Source organism: Pipistrellus kuhlii, unplaced genomic scaffold (genome assembly GCF_014108245.1).
Source record: "Pipistrellus kuhlii isolate mPipKuh1 unplaced genomic scaffold, mPipKuh1.p scaffold_m20_p_22, whole genome shotgun sequence".
NCBI lineage: Eukaryota > Metazoa > Chordata > Mammalia > Chiroptera > Vespertilionidae > Pipistrellus > Pipistrellus kuhlii.
This window is the reverse complement of record NW_023425521.1, coordinates 12,544,975-12,563,957: the sequence shown is the minus strand read 5'-3', so window position 1 is coordinate 12,563,957 and position 18,983 is coordinate 12,544,975. Positions and strand designations below refer to the sequence as shown.

At 38.0% G+C, this 18,983-nt stretch overlaps 1 protein-coding gene across 12 annotated transcripts in view; it reads left to right on the top strand.

The window, feature by feature from the left end:
- ACACA (acetyl-CoA carboxylase alpha) overlaps window positions 1-18,983 on the top strand; it is a 248,575-nt gene that overhangs the window by 165,976 nt on the left and 63,616 nt on the right. For all 12 annotated transcript variants that reach the window (XM_036451660.2, XM_045586414.1, XM_045586415.1 and 9 more), the window contains 3 exons: window positions 74-220; window positions 15,549-15,818; window positions 18,704-18,801. In XM_036451660.2, the coding sequence (XP_036307553.1) occupies window positions 74-220; window positions 15,549-15,818; window positions 18,704-18,801 (515 nt within the window). The remainder of the gene's footprint in view (window positions 1-73; window positions 221-15,548; window positions 15,819-18,703; window positions 18,802-18,983) is intronic.

The window sequence follows — 18,983 nt, the reverse complement described above, 5'->3', positions numbered from 1 at the left end:
CCAAATCTTTTCATTTTTATGTATGTTGAAATTCTAATTGTCATTGATGAGTAAAACTTCTCTCCTCCACTAGTCCCTGATCAAACTCTGGGAGTCTATGTCCACTCAAGCATTCCTTCCGTCACCCCCTCTGCCTTCTGACATACTGACCTACACTGAGCTCGTGTTGGATGATCAAGGTCAACTGGTCCACATGAACAGGCTTCCAGGAGGAAATGAGGCAAGTAGTTGAGTCCCCTTCCCCCCTTTCTTAGTTCTGTGCCGACCAGTATCATCTTTTCATGGGATGGTCATTAAATGGTGTTAATTCAGATCCAACTACTAAGCAGTCTTATTGGTAGAATTCTTTAGAAAGAGAACATTAACTGGTTATTACAGAATTATTGTTTAATTTTGTAGGTATGATAATGATATTATTTTAAAATGATATTACAATTTTGTTTTCTTTAATAGTATTTTTCTATTAAATATTAACACTAAAATAACTACAGATGAAATTATCTGATATATAGAATTTACTTCAAAATAATGGGGAGTGAATGTGGGAATATGGATGAAATAGGATCAGCCATGAGTTGTTATTGAAGCTAGATGATAGATACGGAATAGATTATTTTCTCACTTATTGTATATGTTTGAAATGCTTGACATTTCTATAATAACAGCATTTAAAGTACTGTTTTTTTGTGTAATGTTTTTCTTTATTTGGATATCTCTTTTATGCTTAGGTAATTTGATCTGTGAGCAGGGTAAATATATTCTTAAAAGGACTCATTCAGAACCAGGGGGTTCAACATAAAAGAAAGTAACAGAGCTCTAGCTATTTTGGCTCAGTGGATGGATCGTTGGCCTGTGGATTGAAGGGTCCCAAGGTGGATTTTGGCCAAGGGTATATGCCTGGGTTGTGGGCTCGGTCTCCAGTGGGGGGCATGCAGGAGGCAGCTGGTCAATGATTCTCATCATTGATGTTTCTCTCTCTCTCCCTCCCCCTCCCTTCCTCTCTGAAATCAATGAAAATATATTTAAAAAGAATAAAAATAACAGAGAACCCATTGCTGATAGTTATTCAAGAATGCATTTTCTAGCCGAAACCGGTTTGGCTCAATGGTAGAGCGTCAGTCTGCGGACTGAAAGGTCCCAGGTTCGATTCCGGTCAAGGGCATGTACATTGGTTGCAGGCATATCCCCAGTAGGGGGTGTGCAGGAGGCAGCTGGTCGATGTTTCTCTCTCATCGACGTTTCTAGCTCTATCTCTTTCCCTTCCTCCTCTCTGTAAAATATCAATAAAATATATTTTAAAAAAAAGAAAAAAAAAAAGAATGCATTTTCTAGCCTTGAAGACCTTTCTCCTGTTGTGCACTAATCATGATATAAAGTCATATTTTGCCCAATATCCTATGTCCAACAATGATAATAGTCATAAACCTAAAAAGAGATGTTTTTATTTCAACCTTAGATAATAACCCTAGAAAAATCTCCTTCCTTTGAAGGACTAATCTTCACCTCATGTTCACCATAAACAGGCTGGGTAGATTTTTGGAGATAATACACAATTGTTTTCATTTTATGCAGTATCTTTTAAAAATATATTTTATTAATTTTTTACAGAGAGAAAGGGAGAGGGATAGTTAGAAACATCAACGAGAGAGAAACGTTGATCAGCTGCCTCCTGCACACTCCCCACTGGGTATGTGCCCCCAACCAAGGTACATACCCTTGATCAGAATTGAACCCAGGACCCTTGAGTCCGCAGGCCAACACTTGAGCTAAACCAGCTAGGGCTTATGCAGTATATTATAAAAAAATGTTCCTATATGTATAAGGTGTATGGCTGTTTCAGTAAGTGCACAGAGGATGCCAAAGTAGATGATTTAATATTAAGATGGATGCAATCAAGGACCAGATGGAGAGTATCAGACTTGTAGGAGTTCTTTTAATCTAACACCTTGAAATAGAAAAGGCCAGAAGCTAGGGAGGAAGGTTGCATAGAATTTTGACAAGGGTAGGTATATACTCATTAGCACACAAAGTTGAAGTAGACGTTTGTGCCGCTGTGTGTAGCATGTACTCAATGAGCCCTTCAAGAGCAGAGAAAAGCTTCATTGTGCTAGACTTAAATTCTTCTTCATTGAACAGTGTCGTCTTTAGGTGCAGAAGGCACCCTTGTGAACATGGAGCTGAGAGAAACGGTTTTAACTAATGTAATTAAAACACAAAACGAGATTTTTGGCCATGTGCAAGCTAGCTGCAGTGCTATTTGAAACCTCTTGCCATGATCTTTCTCTCCTGCTTTCGCTCTGCTCTCATTCTGTATTTGAGCGAATGGAGACTAGGGGAATAGTGAAGTCCCAGAGGGACAGAGCTCTGTTCTTGCTGAAATTACAAGCACAGAGCTGCCTGGGCATGAACATGTAGTGTTTACTCTGCCAGTATGAATACAAATAGTCTTATTATACCGGACTCTGTACCCAAAGACCACACACACACACACACACACACACACACACGAATAAAAAAAAATTAAAGGTTTTTTTTAACCCTTTTAGGACTCAACAAACCTTGATGGAAAAAGGATGTCTTATACCATCACTGGAAATAGCAAAGTCAGTATTAGGAACCACATTTCCCTTTGCCCAATGCTATAATAATCTTGAATTTTTTTTTTTCTTTTTGTCAGTTCTCACTTTCTTCTTTTATTCTTTTCCCTTCTTTGTTGCCTATTTTCTCTTTTCCTTTTCTTCAAATGATTGACTAGAATTGAAGCTGATAGTTAGCTCGCTATTTCTGAGTCTTTGAGCTCAGGAGGAGTGAGACCAGTGTTCTTTTTTGTGAGCTGTTAGTGAGTAATGCCTGGGATGGTTGGTGAAGTCAGCCAGTGGCCATAGCTAGATTATGGGGCACTGCATGACAGGAATGAGGTTGGGGTATTAGTACCAAATTCTGTTACCAATAGCTTGAACATACAATGGAGCATGTCCACTGAGAGACTGACCAATCTAAAGATGAAGTTTCAGCAGTCTGAACTCTGAGGGACAGCTCTGCCTAAGAGAAGACGTGCTGTCAATAGGATGTATTTCCTCATGCCAAGTTATCAGGGCAAGTTGACTTTCAGCTATTGCAGTTTAATTTTCTTTGGCCAAAGAGACAAGTTTGTCATGAGCCTGGCACCCTACATTTTACCCAAGAATGATGTGAGGGGAAAGAAAAGAGCTCATGCTGATAAGATTTGTAGCAAATCGGTCCTGTCCCACAGAGAATGGGCATCTGAACAGAGACTTGCGGAATTGTTTTATTAAAAAAGGAATAAAAAATCAATGTCCTGAGAGCCAAGGCCCAATGTACATGCATTGGTGCTACATCGACATTAAATCATTATAATGTGGTGTTCTCTAAAGGTGACGGTTCTACCCGGCCATGATTGTGGGTGATATTGTATTACCTTAAAAGATTGGAGTTTTGGTGTTTAAAAGTTACCACATGGATATAGGAATAAAAGTAAAACAGATTCCTGCAGAGTTTCCCCAGGAATTAAGATGCGTTTCCCCATGATCAAAGGCAGAAAACCTACACTTATCAGACCATTGGCTATATGTGTGGCCCGTCTTCCTTATTTTTTTTTCAGGACAGTAAATGGGCAAAATGGTGATGGGTCCAGAAGTCGGAACAATTCAGTTCCATTTAGTTTTAGGTAACTTGTTTGCCATTTGAGGAAGAATATTGGCTGTTTCAGCAAAGATGTGACCTGCATTTTGAACACTGTGCCCATGTTAATAAAAGCAGGAGAAACAGCGCTTTTCTGCTGTGGTATTAGCTACGTTCTCCTTTCTATTTTCCTGGCTGTCCCTCCACCATCAAGAAAGGTATAACTGAAGGAATGCCACGATGCATGATGAAAGTTGTAGGGAGAGTACATTTTTCTCATTGTCAGATTTGAATGGCATTGCTTTTAGTATGAATTTAGAGTAGGAAAAAGAGATGCAGACCAAATCTGCATTACTTGCAGTAGCTCCAAAGATGATTTGTCCAGATTTTTTTTAATAGTTTAAAGTAAAGATGAAAATTAAGGAAAATATGATTGCAGCATATACTAAACTGATTTCACTTCTAGCTGAGTTCATGATGCTTCATTGATGGGCACTGTATGTAAATACACTGCTCAATGAATGTGTGCTGTTGAGCCTGGGTAAAGAAGCAATGCAGCCAAACAACAGTTCTGCTCTTACCACATCTCACTTTGGAGGAATTGTTTTCATTTTCCTGTTTGTTTGCGAGCCTGTTTTGATCATTTGTTGGAAGTGGTAATTGCAGGTGGGAACATTTTAAGTAAAGTTCACAATTCAGTGCAGCTGCTTTTCGCACAGAATCCTGTTATTAAAAGGCTCAGGCTAAGATCAAGCCAAGGCTGTAACGGACTTGACAGAGAATAACTTAACTTTGCCTTGTAGACAAAGAAAACACTAGCCTTCTTGAGACTATGTTATTTGTTCTGAAATGTTATTAGCATTTTTTTATTCTATTTCCTTTAACCACTCTGTGAACTAGATCACAAATTTCTAAATCAGGCAATGAGGAAAGATATGAGAGAGATGCACCATTCATAGTAATTTTAGTGAGGATAGGAATTACGATCCTTTTCTCATTATTTCAGAACTTGGCCTTTTAAACAATATGAACCCATTCATTCCCTCTCATCACTCCTGTCATAATGAAAAACAGAGATGAGAAGAAGATGCTGTGTTTAGAAACAATTAAGTTCAAGATGTGTACTCCAAAAAGGATTGATCTTTAGATACTGGAATTGTTGCATAGTATTACAGTTTTCCCATAACATTTTTTTGTTGTTGTTGAGAGATAGGTATATTCCAAATTGAGTGCAATTTTATGGTCACTTGTGCACACACTACCACACTTAAATCATTATAGGGTCTCCAAGGCTTCATTTTTTCTGATGGGCACTAGGTGTCAGGATTTTTCCTTCTGTGCAGCTTAGCATTCAGACAAGCCTCTTGATTTGCCTTGTTTGGTGAGGCAAATCCAGCAGTGTCCTCCCCCCATGCCTCTCTTGTTTTTTGTTTTTTGTTTTCAGTTGGATTGGTAGGCTTTGCCGTGTGTTCCTACAATATGCAATTACATTTTTAACTCTTTGGGGTGGAAGTCCTGTTGAATTTTACATCATAGCTGTACACATTTTGCTAAATAATTTTTAGAAAGAGGATGATCGAGGGGGGAAAAATAGTGTAAATTAAAGACTAGCTGCCATCATAACTGATATCTTGGTTTTAGTCCCGTTTTATATTCTTGGAGGTGAACTGTTGGGGATCAGGAATTCTAGAACTGCTCAGCCTTACCCATTTGTAATTGACCGTGTGCTGGTGTCCAGTCTCTTTAATATTTTACTATAAAATATTTCAAACATACAGAAGAATATGGAGAGTGTTATGACAAATACCTCTACATTTTCTGACCAGCTTAAACAAATCTTACCATTTTGATACTGTTCCTTACGTGTTGCTATAATCCTTTGGAATCTCTAATTTGAGTATAAGATACATTTGGAGCTGGGTAGAGAAAGGACGTTTGGTAAGCTTATATAAACCTAAAAAGATTGGAAGAAATAGTAGATTCATCTTGACAGTTCTAGGCTGGACTTCCCACACAGAGGACTCTTATTTTAGAAAAACTACCCTTACCCTCTGTCTTAATTCTCTTGGTTGACATTTTCCATTCTCTCAAAGGAATTGCTTGGGTTATCCTGAATTCAGATTCTAGAGGAACGCATTATGTATAGAAATGTAGGTATATGTGTGTGGGCTTGAATAAGGGAAGTGTTGACCATTTCTCTTGCACACAGAACCCAAATATTTTTCTAGTTTAACATTAGATTTTTGTGTATTGTTTTACTCGATTTAACCTCAGAATAGCTCAGTGAATGTGAACCTCATTTGGATGAATTTTTACTGTGCTTTCATTTCATTCTTTTAAAATCAGTTTACCTTTTCATGCTGGGTGTGGAAATTGAGTCCATGTCAGTCTTTTAGATATATGTTGGGAAAAAGGCATATTTGTATTGTAGTGTGCTGAAGGTGAACTCTGAAATAGACCTGATAAAAGTGGTTCTGAAAAACAGGACCGTGGTCTGTGCACTGATCGTTCATGTTATACAAAGAGACTAATGGTCCTTGCTACCAATCTATCCCTGAAGATGGGAGAATGTACCTAGTAAGATAGAAATCTCAAGTATAGTAAGAGAGATATTATGGAATATGTGGTAAGATAGTTTTATTTAAAATTGTGAACGCTCTCTTCTGTTACCCTCGTTCTAAGTGAGCACATTTGGTTATGTCTAAAATGTTTCTTTTTGTCTGAAATGATCCTCAGAACCAAAGTTGAGTTCCTTATTAGAGAAACATTAAGGCTGATTTTGAAACATTGCTCTTCCTGCCATGGAATTACTTTTAATGAATTTCTAACACTGTTCTTTGGGGATGCATATACTTTCCTTAGAATTCCTTCCGAATGACTGTTATTGGTGTTGGAGATTGCTCATCAGGTTGATTAGTTTGGTTTGACTCATTTCATTAGTAGCAAACCAAGGCCCAATGAACTTGACTGGCTTTGAAAAATCCTAATGTATCCATTAGTGACTAATGCAGCATGCTTGGAAGGCTCCCCAGTTCCTTTCAAAAGTACGTCCTCAAGATAGCCTTTAAACAAGAGAATGTACTTGCCAACATTTTCATACATCTCAAATTTTAAGATTTTATGGGAAAAGGATGTGATACGTGCCCTATGTCAAGAAACTTTACCCAATTCCAATCAGAGGCAATAATGAACATGAGGACAGCAACAGATGACACAAAAGGATGAGGCGTAGCGTGGAGCATCAGAGTTCAACATTTGTTTACGAGACTAATAGGCAAGGCTTCTGGAACTGTCGTAGGCCAAGTTGGTTAATTGCCATATCAACCAGTTATTCGTATGCCCCATTTCTCAAATACTACTGGCTTGTATGTGTTCCATTGCATGCTTTTGTAAAAATTGGTATATTTATTAAAGGATTGTGTACATGTGTATAAAATTAATGTGGTTTCAAGTATATAAATATTACAGAAAAATAATTCCCCTGTTCAAAATTACTGTTTCTAATGTTTGGTAACATATTTTAAGTTATCTCTGGGATAAAAAATTTTAGCCCTAAAAATGATATTTTTTCTTATCCTTTTATCAGTTTTTAGAAGGATTGAGGTAAGTTTGTTCAGCCATTTTTGAATTATCCAAGCATGTAAGAAGGTTTTTTTTCAGCTGTTAAGAAAATTGTTTTCAGCTCTTTTATGTGATCATACAAACTAGGCAATGGAACATGCTCTCCAGCAGGTAATACAATATGGAAATGCATTGACATTTTTTCACCGTGGTTTTTCTCAGCACAAATTAAGTCAAATATTACATTGCCGTATGGTTTGAAAATACACATTTTTAACACCTGCACAGTATTTTCTAATATCTCATTAAGTATGTTTTTTTCCATGAGATTATAACATGGGTTAATATTATAACTATTTTTTGATAGTATCTAATTAAAGTGAAGATTTAATATTCCATACAGGATACAAAAGGGGGAAAGATAATATTTTTTATGTGTCTGTAAAGGAACTCAAGTTTAGATTCCTTCTCTCTGATGGGGGGGGGGGTAGGGGGGTGGGTTGTCTTAGTTTTTTTCCCTCCTTTATGATGCAAATGATGCTTATGTCCAATTCAGCTCTAACATTCTAGGAGTCTATTTCTTCTTTAATTTTTTAAATTGACTTTATTGGGTGATATTGGTTAATAAAATTATATAGGTTTCAGGAGTACAATTCTATAATACATCACCTGCATATTGTACTTTGTGTTTACCATCCCAAGTCAAGTCTCCTTCCAACACTATTCCCCCTTACCCTCTCCTACCTCCCCCCAGCTCCCTTTCCCTCTGGTAATTGCCATGCTATTCTAGGAGTCTTTGTATGCTGCTCCCGGACCTTGCAGGATAGTTGTCTTTCTGGCAGTAGCAGTAGTAGGTAGGACAATAGCTGCTGGAGGCTTTGTCAGAAAACTCAACTTTTAGGCTTTTAGCATGGAAAGTAAAGCTGCAACATCTCAGCCACAGTCTAGCCTTTATATTATTACAACTGAACTTAAAATGAGGCGGTAGATATAAGAAAGACAATCGTGACAAAGATATGCTATTTCTGCTTCCCACAGCATAGCTAAAGTTGATGGATGCTTCTCATATCCTTAAAAACAAAATCCTATCTTTTGTCCCTTAGCTTTCTCTTCAGATTTCTTTATTGAGTTTAATATTGTTTTACTTTGTAGTAGCAGCAGTTTTGGAAAGTGCGTGAATATGTTGTGTATGTATGCATTTGCACATTCTATTCACACTGATAGTACAATTAATGTTGATATCAATTTTGGTGTTAACTTTGGGTCATAATTAGTGTTGACACTTTGTGTCAAACTAATGGCATTTATGGGGACCATCAGAATAAAGGTTAATATTATCATGTTTTTAGTATCTGTTATAGTAACATTAAACCAAAGCCCTCCCAGGAGAAAAAAATACATATATGGATAGATAGATAGATAATGTCTTTCTATATCGCTGGTGTTACTCAGTAAGAAAATGACATCTCGGCGCAGAATCCTAATCACTGTTTGGAGCATCAGAAATAATGATCACCTCTGATCGGAGCTTGTGAATAATTCATTCGGTTTGATTTTCACGTCCTGTCCAGTGATACTTTTCAAACCAAATGTGTTTCTACAGGAAAATAATGGTCCCACTTCTTATGGAAATACTGTGGCACAAATCATTTTGCTCATATAAAAACAGTTAAATAAGACTGTTGTCTTCTGCTTTCTCCTCCCTGATCCCTCCTCCTTCCCTTGGCACGTGTTTATTCCAGAATCAGACGGTGGCCAAAGAAATATTTTCTTCCTTAGAAACTGTAAAAGGAAAACAAATATTTATTTCTGTTTTTCCTTAGCTTATTCACAGTAATCCTCTTGTCTGTATCCCTTTTTTGCTTTAAGCTAATTAGTTTAAGTTGATAACCCTAACCTTAAAAAACTTGCTAATTGCTAAGAACATTCTATTATCAAAAATCATCTGAAATAAAGTATTTTCCAACGATTTATAGCTATATTAATGAAAACATAATTGACAGTAGTACCACTTGGTTAGTCAGTGCCTCAGCAAGGCAGCAATTGGGAAAAGAAGGTGCTAATACCGCCAGGACCAAGAGCCTGAGTCTGAAGCTCATTCTGCACTATGCACTCACTCTCCCTTACAGCTCACCTACATAAAAATGTGCTAGGTAGAGAGAAGCTACAACAAGAGGATTTGGTGGTGGAGTATCTTTTGGTTATTATTTTTCAGTTAATATATAAGGTAACTTGGGCTTAGGTAAAATCAGTGTCATATTCCTAAACACATTGTTGCACTTTGTGTATGCTTTTATAGTGATTGCACAGTTTCCAGTATCAGATCTCCATTATGTATATACTAGGAGCCCAGTGCCCAAATTTGTGCACCTTAAAAGGAATTGTATCACGATGCTGTGGTGGGCATAGGGGAAGGTCCTGGTCCATCCTCTGCACCCCGGCCCGCCCCCTCCCACCGTGGCCCCCAGCCCCCTGTCTGCCGGCAGCTCTGCTCCTGCTGCTTCCACACGCTGACGGTGCAGACCCTGCTTGCACCTACTGATGGCACAGAACAGACCCCTACTGAGGCCGCTGCTGGTGCAAGCGGGACAGTCGCGGCCCTGATGGCCCCTCAGGAGCAGGGGAGGTGGAGAAGCCCTGAAAGGCAATAATCGACCTGCGGGTGCCAGCACCTGCTGGGACTGCGGCATGCAAAAGCAAAGAATTTTTAGTAACCACCAGAGGCTCTTCCCAATGACAGCGACTGGCACCCTGCCTTGATCTGGTGTTCTCGCTCACCTGCTCCACCTTCCCACCATGGCCTACGTCCACCATGTTCCAAGTTCTGCTACCTGCTGCCGAAGCCCACTATGTTCCATGCACGCTCCCTTGTGGTCAGCACACATCATAGTGACTGGTTGTTTGCTTGTTCTGCCATTTAGTCTATTAATTAGCCTTTTAGGATAATATAGATAGACCCCTCTATATAAAGTAATTTGATTGAGAAACTTAGTGTCCTAATTAAATGGGAGGGAGTGGGAGGAATATGACTGTCTTTTGAAGTAATGACCCCATCCTCTGAGACAAAGCTATTCTTAGATGGAATATTTTGAACCATTTCTCCTGAATATTGTGACCCTTTTTTCTCTCTCTCTACATCTAACAAGGGCAGGAAGAGCGTTTTTCAACCTACTTTTCATCATCAGACAGGAAGTATTTTGCATTCAGAAACCATTTGCAGTATCAAATTCCATTTTGTCAAGTGATTAGCTAGTTGAGTTTGGTAGAGAATAATTTAAAAACACATTTGGAAGCGGCTGTGGTGCTTCTGCACTTGAGGAGAGCAGTTGCTGCTTTCAGATCGAAGCCCTCTTTCAGTGACTGCACACCGCAACGTGGATCATTGTGTTCCCTGTCTGTGCAGCTGTTACAGGCCTGCAGCTGTGGGCACCATGTGTTCCTCTCTGGTCTGCTGGAAGAAATAGGGGAGTGGTGGATTGATACCTTGCCTGCCTGTCAGTGCAAACGTCCCTTTATGTACATATGTTTGTAAAGCTCTTTAGCCCCCTTCAAGATGAAAGGCTCTGTATAAATAGAAGCTTTCGATTTTAGTGCATGTTTGTAATACATGTGGTACAGTCCTAAATATGTATTTAGCTGATAGGCACTGTTCTTGTCTGGTGTACAAATATTGACTTTAAAGCATAAATATGTATTTAACCATCAGACCAGAAAAACACTGAAGCAGTTACTTCTCAGGTAGAGATATTAATATTGTATAAACCTATATATATATACATATGTTTGCATTCTACCACATCACTGTAGAACATTTCCTTTTTTTAAAAGTGAAATAATATTCCTAGCAAACGAAGACAGTTCCTGATATTCTTCTCCCTTTGAGGTGAGTCTTGGTTTTTAATTTTCATATGTTTACATTTCTCTGTCATTATAAAATACGATTTGTGTTGTAGTATGGCTAAAATTTAGAGTCAGCTCTTATAAAATATGAAACTCCATTAGTTTGGTGAGATTTTTTTTTTCCCTTAAAATTTTTTTTAAATGATGGAAATGTTTAAATATAAATTACCATGTACCTGTCACCCAGTGAAGAGGTACTTGGTATCCTTTTTCAATTACATTTTTGTTTTGTAAAATGTTTATCACTGCAATGCAAACATATTAAAGAAACTTTGGATAATGGGAAAAACACACATACACACAATCCCATCATTTTGCTATGTCCTTTATTTCTTTTTTTCCCCCAACAAAAAGTTGGTGTTGGAATATTTACTATGTGCCAGGTACTGTTCTGTGGTTTACCATATATTTAATCCTCACAAATTTATAGAGTAGATTATTATTCCCTCATTTTACTGATAAGGAAACTGAGATGCATAGAAGTTAGTAACTTAGCTAAGGTTATGTGGAAAGAAAACTAAATCTCTGTTCTGGCAGAGTTGGATTCTGTTAGATTTATTGTCAGCAAATCTGGCTTCTGAGTCTGTGCCCTTCACCTCCACACTATTTTGTTATTATATATAGTATACATACAGTTTTGTTACACTGCTTCCTCATATTTAGTATTACATCATGGGCATTTTTAAATGCTATTTATAGTCTTCACAGTCATCATTTTGTAAGGCAGTCCATATCAATAGCAATGACCTCATTAGCCAATTTACTTTCCTTCAAAAAAGTTTTCACAAAGACATTATTTTAACTTTTTGTCTTAAAATATTTTAATTTATAGAAAAGTTGCAAAGATAAAGAATTCCCATATACCCTTCAGCCAGCATCTCCTAATGTTTACATTTTACATATCAATAGTATAATTATAAAAACTAAGAAAGTAACATTGGTACAATACTATTCAATAAAGTACAGACCCTGTTTTGAATTTCACCGGGTTTTCCCAGTAATTTCCTTTTTCTGTTCTAGGATCCAGTCCAGGAAACCATATTTTGCATTTAGGTTTCAATGACATGTATGTGTGTTATAGTTGATACTTATCTTTCCACAGTGTTTCAACTAATTCATAACAACTATAAGACATGGTTAATTTTTCTGTGCCTTAGTTTTCTCATAGCAATAATAACAGCTGTTTTTGAGTTAATAATAATCGCTATTATTTGAGGACTTTTATAAGACAGTCTCTGTGCTAATCTAATGTGGTGTTCCTCACAACAATCCCTCCAGAAAGATACTGTTATCCTCATTTTATAATTGGAAAAATTCAGACTAGACAAATTTAAATGACTGGTCCAAGGTTATACAGCTAGTATAAAGCTGAGATTTGAACCAACACAGGCTGACATGCCCAACTTAAACTTTTAACTTTAAACTTTTAAATGTTGATCATGTTGGTCAACATTTAATATACTACAGCATGTCATAGATGTTCGATTAATGGTAGCTATTAGTATTCTTGATATTTAAAAAAATAAATAGTGCCGAAACCGGTTTGGTTCAGTGGATAGAGCGTCGGCCTGCAGTCTGAAAGGTCCCGGGTTCCATTCCGGTCAGGGGCATGTACCTTGGTTGCGGGCACATCCCCAGTAGGGGGTGTGCAAGAGGCAGCTGATCGATGATTCTCTCTCATAGATGTTTTTAACTCTCTATCCCTCTCTCTTCCTCTCTGTAAAAAAATCAATAAAATATATTTTTAAAAATAAATAAGTAGTTGATTAATGTTTAGAACTGTTGTTCTGTGATCCCTAGAAATATGGACAATGGTGTAAGCCCTTGGTGATGACTGTTTTCCAAGTATCATTTTAAAAATGAAATGACTATGGAATCAACAAATAATTATTACTCCCATATTATGTGTAGAGACCCTGCTAGGCACTGGAAATGATATAATGGCTCAAACTGGCAAGCTCAAAGCAGTCGTAGGCAGTATATGATTAATTACCAAATAAATTCTCTACATGAAAGTCTTAGTAGATCAGAGAAGAAAGGGGTCACTTTAGTGTAGGAGAAACTTTACTAAGGAAATGGAATTTGAATGGACCTTTTTGAATGGGTAGATTTAGATAGGTTGAGAAGAGTGAAAGGAACAAAACTTTGCATGATGTTAATTCTGATAGTTTGTACATCAAACCTATAGGTGCTATTAATTTTGTATGTGGGGACACTGAGGCACAATGAAATAATTTTCACAAGCCACACAGTTAATAAGTGATAAGGCCTGGGTGTGGATGCGTTTGTTTGACTTCAAAGCCAATGCTACCATTATACAACCTACCATTTGATTAGCAATAATATCTAATTTTTAGGTAAATTGAGCAATAGGTGCTTTCTTAGATATTTATCTCTTCCACTAAGGAATCTCACTATGCTAAGACTGGGCTAGCACTCTCCATTCTGTAAAGGTACAATTTTAGGGGAGAGGGGAACCGTTGATGAGAAATTAACTTTGGAAAGAACATTGATAAAGAGTAGTGTGTTCTTGATGCTGCTGGGTTGACACCTAATTAGAAGTCAATATTGCAAGGTTAATGACCTGGCCAATTGCTGAACTGACTGCCCGAGTGACACAGAGTCCCCAGGTAATAACAAAAGATAAGAGTATTATTTGCCTGCCCAGTGCCACCTAGACACAATGTTTGCATTAGCATGGAAATGCTGAAGTAAATTCTTCAGGGCTTACATCTAAGCTGCTGCTGGCCTAGGTGGCTAAGGTTAATATATCATAAAATTTGGTATAAGATGGGGTCTTTCTAACTACAGATGCATTTAGAGAAAATAGCTTTTTCTTCCTGAGTAACAAAAAAGATGTTGGGTTAGAGGGCCACGTGAGAAGCCAGGTAAAATATTTCTCCCACACAGGCAATCTCTTAACCAGCTTCTTAAAACCATGACCAAAATTACGCTTTTAGATATTTGGAGTTTCTCTTTACTATTTCTTTTTATTTTTATTTTAGATTATCTGTTTCTCTTTCCTTTCTCTCTTTAATGAGCATATAGAGTAGTATCTGATCTCAGAAGGTGATTGCATTTTTTTCTGTGTGTTATATCCATTTTTTGATTTGTATTTTGCCAGTGGTGTAATACTTTAAATAGCTTATATTCATCTGTAGGTGCTTCAAATATATATTTCTTTAGTGCCGAAAATCACAAATAGCTGTGTGGGAAGCTTCAACCAGCCTGATTACGGTGGATGTGCAATTGGATTGAGGAATGTGTACTCAGAGCTTATGATCACTGGCCCGCTTGAGTCTGGGTGATGCATGTGGCTTTCCAGGGATGCTGCTATTTACATCTGTTAATGGTCCTTCTTGATGGCCGGCTCCCCAATGAGGTGAAATGCAGCAGCCTGGGGATGAGGAACCATCGTTGCAGATGTGGCTGGGCTCCATTAGGCAGGGCCAGGAATGCTCATCTGGTGGGCTTTGTGTTTGGAGGCGAGTACTGGGGGTGGGAAGGGAAAGAAGATAGAAATGGGAGGGGGGTGGAAAACATTCTTTATCCAGGTATAGGGAAACGGACAGGCAGACATGAAAAACTGCAGCTGTAACTGGAATGTGAGTGAACAGGAAAGAGATGGAACAAGCGAATAAACAAGTAGTAAGATTGACTAGTTCTCATACAGAAGGAGATTAAAAGAGAAGAGGGTCATGCGGATTTGGGAAGAGACATGTCACCCCTGCCTTTTAAGTCAATATCATTTATTTGTGTGGAACAGAGAGCAGAGGTTTACATAGATCATAGTGCAGCAAGAGATTAGTTCCTTGCATCCTCTGGTTTTCCGGTTCTGGGAGAAAGTGACAAGAGATGCTCACAAGAATGTGATGCAGAGATATATTACATTCTTGCAGAAATGGAAGATACCTGAAGCAAGCCACATGCTAGAGGACAGTAAAAGGATGCTGAATCACAAAAGTTATGCAGTCTGTGAGAGGTGATCCTCTTCCTGTCCTTCCATATGTTGAAGATTTCTAGGAAAGAATCTCAAAAGAAAAGAAAAGAAAAGAAAAGAAAAGAAAAGAAAAGAAAAGAAAAGAATGTCTTAGTAGATAATATAGTAAGTTCAGGAGTTCTGGATTTAATTCCCAGTGCCATGGCATTCTTCCACAGGGATTCTGAGTACATTTTGGCTTCGGTTTCTTTTTTGTTTTGTTTTTTACCTCTTTGAGCAGGCCCAAAGATGGAATTGAGGTAACTGAAATACACAGGAAACCAGCTGTTTTCAACATGATCTAAAGAAATATGCTAGAATACGTGTTCTAGTTTCTCACAGGGAGCTTGGCTCTTTAGCAATGTGTATGCATATCTACATGAAGGCTGTGTCCGATACATTCAAGGAACCCACAAAGAAAATCAGCTTGTAAGAAGCTCATAATTGTTTGTTTTTGCTCTTGTAGATTGGCATGGTGGCTTGGAAAATGACCCTTAAAAGTCCTGAGTATCCAGAAGGCCGAGATATCATTGTTATTGGCAATGACATCACATACCGAATTGGGTCCTTTGGGCCCCAGGAGGATTTGCTGTTTCTCAGAGCTTCTGAGCTTGCCAGGGCAGAGGGTATCCCACGCATCTATGTGGCAGCCAACAGTGGAGCAAGAATTGGATTGGCAGAAGAAATTCGCTATATGTTTCATGTGGCCTGGGTAGATCCTGAGGATCCTTACAAGGTACAAACTAAGGAAAAATAATACTTTAATACAATATATGGTTATGCATATGTGTGTATACATATGTAGAGAGGGGAAGAGGCAGAGGTTTAAATTTAAAAGCCAGTACTGATGGTGAACCATGTTGGAAACAAATTGTCTCTCAATATGTTCACCTGGTTTTTCCTCCATCTCTGAAGATATATTGCTGATTTTCTAGTTGAACACTATGTGAAATAGCAGGTATTTATTAGCATGTGACATGCTATACAAAAAATGTCTGTCTTTAAACTATTCCACTGTGGCTTCCAGGACTTCTGGTCAGTCATCAGCAACATCCCTTATATTCTCAGCTTCTTCTCTGATTGTTCTCCAGCCTATATTCTACTTAAAACCTGCCTGACCTTTCAATATGCTGCTTTCTTTGTAGCCCTCTTAAGAACTGAGTGATTCCTCTGTTTTGTGTTTTCAACCCTGGAAGGAGAACAGTGTCTTCCTTGTGCCTCGTTGCTATTTCCAGACCCCTTTCCCCTCCTTTCTCTCTGAAAACCTCTGTCTTTGAATCCAATGTCATCAGACTGTGCCATATTGCCACTGCTGCTTGTTATAGTGCTCCCCAACCTTAGTCACTCCCTCTCGACCTTTGCCTCTTTTAGTTGCTGGGACATCCTAGCCTCTCATCCCCATAATCTCAACTTCAAGCTTTCCTTTCTTTGCCACTCCTCCATCCTATCTTTGCAGCCCACTTTCTTCAGTACCCAAGTCTGGCAATCCTTTGAACCCACCAGGACCTACAACTATTAATTCTACCACCTTTCACCTGTTACTTCTTCCTTACATCCTCATTTTATTTCTATCCAGCTTAAATTCTAAGGTCAATCCTAGGTTACTTATTATAATCACATTATAGGTACTACCTTTCCTATACCCTCAACTTTTTGGCTTCTGTCTTCATTGCGCTTACTCTGTATCTTTACAACCCTGGTTTAAATTCAGCTCTCTCCACCTACTCCCATACCTGATCCTACTTAGCTGAATATTGATAGAGAAAAATACAAAGTGCTGTTGACTGGTCTTTAAATTGAAGTTTATCAACCTTTTGAATGATAGTCTTGCATCTTCTTCTCTCTCCTCAAACCTTTAACACCTTCTCCCATCCTCACTCTTAGCTGATGACCTTGCTGTCCAATTTACTGAAAAACAAAACAAAAACAGAAGCAACTTGACTGCTTCCACAGGCTCCCACATATCTGCATTTGTGCCCTTACTCTCCATCGTTTCTCCTGTACTTTGGGAGAATGGTCCCTGCTCCTATCTATGGCCAATCCCTCCTCTTGTTCACTTGATCCTTTTTCTTCTTGCCAACTTAAAGATGTAGATCAACACTTCTACCCTCCCCCCCCCCCAACCCCTACCCCCACTTCTTGTATCATAATTTCCCTCCCTCTCTATGGGGTCTACCCCTTTAGCATACAAATACTTACCTTGAACCCACTAGGCACACTCATGCCTTAGTACTTTGCACTTGTGGTCCTTCTGGTTAAAATGTTTTCCCTCCCTCCCCCAATATCCCCATGTCTCATTTCTTCAGTTCTCCATGTCTTTGCTCAACTGACACTTTCAGTGAAGCCTTCTTTGGTGATATTCTGTTTTATTTTTTATAAAACATTCCCATTACCTATGTTTTACTTATTTAGTTTGTACATGTTCTCTCTTTTTGTTTAAAATATATTTTATTGATTTTTTTACAGAGAGGAAGGGAGAGTTAAAGAAATAGAGAGTTAGAAACATCTATGAAAGAGAAACATCAATCAGCTGCCTCCTGCACACCCACCGAGGATGTGCCCGGAACCAAGGTACATGCTTTTGACCAGAATCGAACCTGGGACCCTTCAGTCCGCAGGCCGACGCTCTATCCACTGAGACAAACTGGTTTTGGCTGTACATGTTCTCTCTTACTAGAAGATAAGTTCCAGAAGGCCAGGAATTTTTATCTGTTTTGTTTCCATTTTTTCCAGTGCCTAGAACTGTATCTTGCACAAAATAGGCACTCAATAAATATATGCTGACTGGCATACTAATGATACTCAGTGCTACAAAGTGTTATCGTCATAAGTCATGCAAAATCAATGGCAGATTCATGTCTCTTACATATTATATTCACTGTGTCTGCCTAAATGTAGCTTCTAATTCATTGAGTTAAATGGTGGGCATAATTTCTCAAAGTATTTAAAATGTTTTTCTCTGTTTACTTTTTTCTTTTGGCTGAGTGACTAATTCACTTAAACACACTATCATATAACTACTTTGTATGTGAGTATATATTTGTATGTATAAAAGTAAATCAATTATGAAATGTTAGTATAATTTTTAAAATGTAAATAGGCATTAGGAGTTGTTTATTTAAAAAGCAAAAGGCTTGAATTCAGTGGTTACTGATTATTAGCACTGCATAGACTTCTGATTTTAATATTGAATATCCAATATTGTGATTCTTTCAATTATCCCATACCCATTTATATTTTTATGATATTATGGATTTGAGAAAGTGAAGCATAGTAATTTACATAATTCTTTAATTTTATGTTTATGTCTTTAATAGAGGTGTCACTAGAGATCAGAAAGTGACCCTTTAACCCTAGTGAAAATGAAATAAATGGAATACACTTGGCATTGAAGCTACAAGACATCTTGTTTCAAGGACAGACAGTCAGTGACTGGAGAAATAGGCACTTCCATCTTTCAAAGGAGAACTGTCTATGCTAGTAATCTATTAGACAGTAACTCTAAGAAGTGATGTGGCAATTTAAAGCTAGCTTTGGAACAAGCTGCATTATGCATGCTTTGCTGTGTCTTCTGGTTATGTGGTGATGGCAGATAATGAGATAACTATTTGTGCTTCACAGGGATACAAATATTTATATCTGACCCCTCAAGATTATAAGAGAGTCAGTGCTCTCAACTCTGTCCATTGTGAACATGTGGAGGATGAAGGAGAATCCAGGTAGGTATATATGTATCAGAATAATTTGGCCCTGGATTAGAGGAAGGAGAATGTGGTTATTTTTTCCTTACTATCTTGCTAGTCATGACCTTGAAGAGCAATGAAGATTGCTTGTTACATATTTAGAGGTTTTCGGTTTGTATTTGAGGTCTACCACTTACTAGCTGAAAAACCTTAATTAT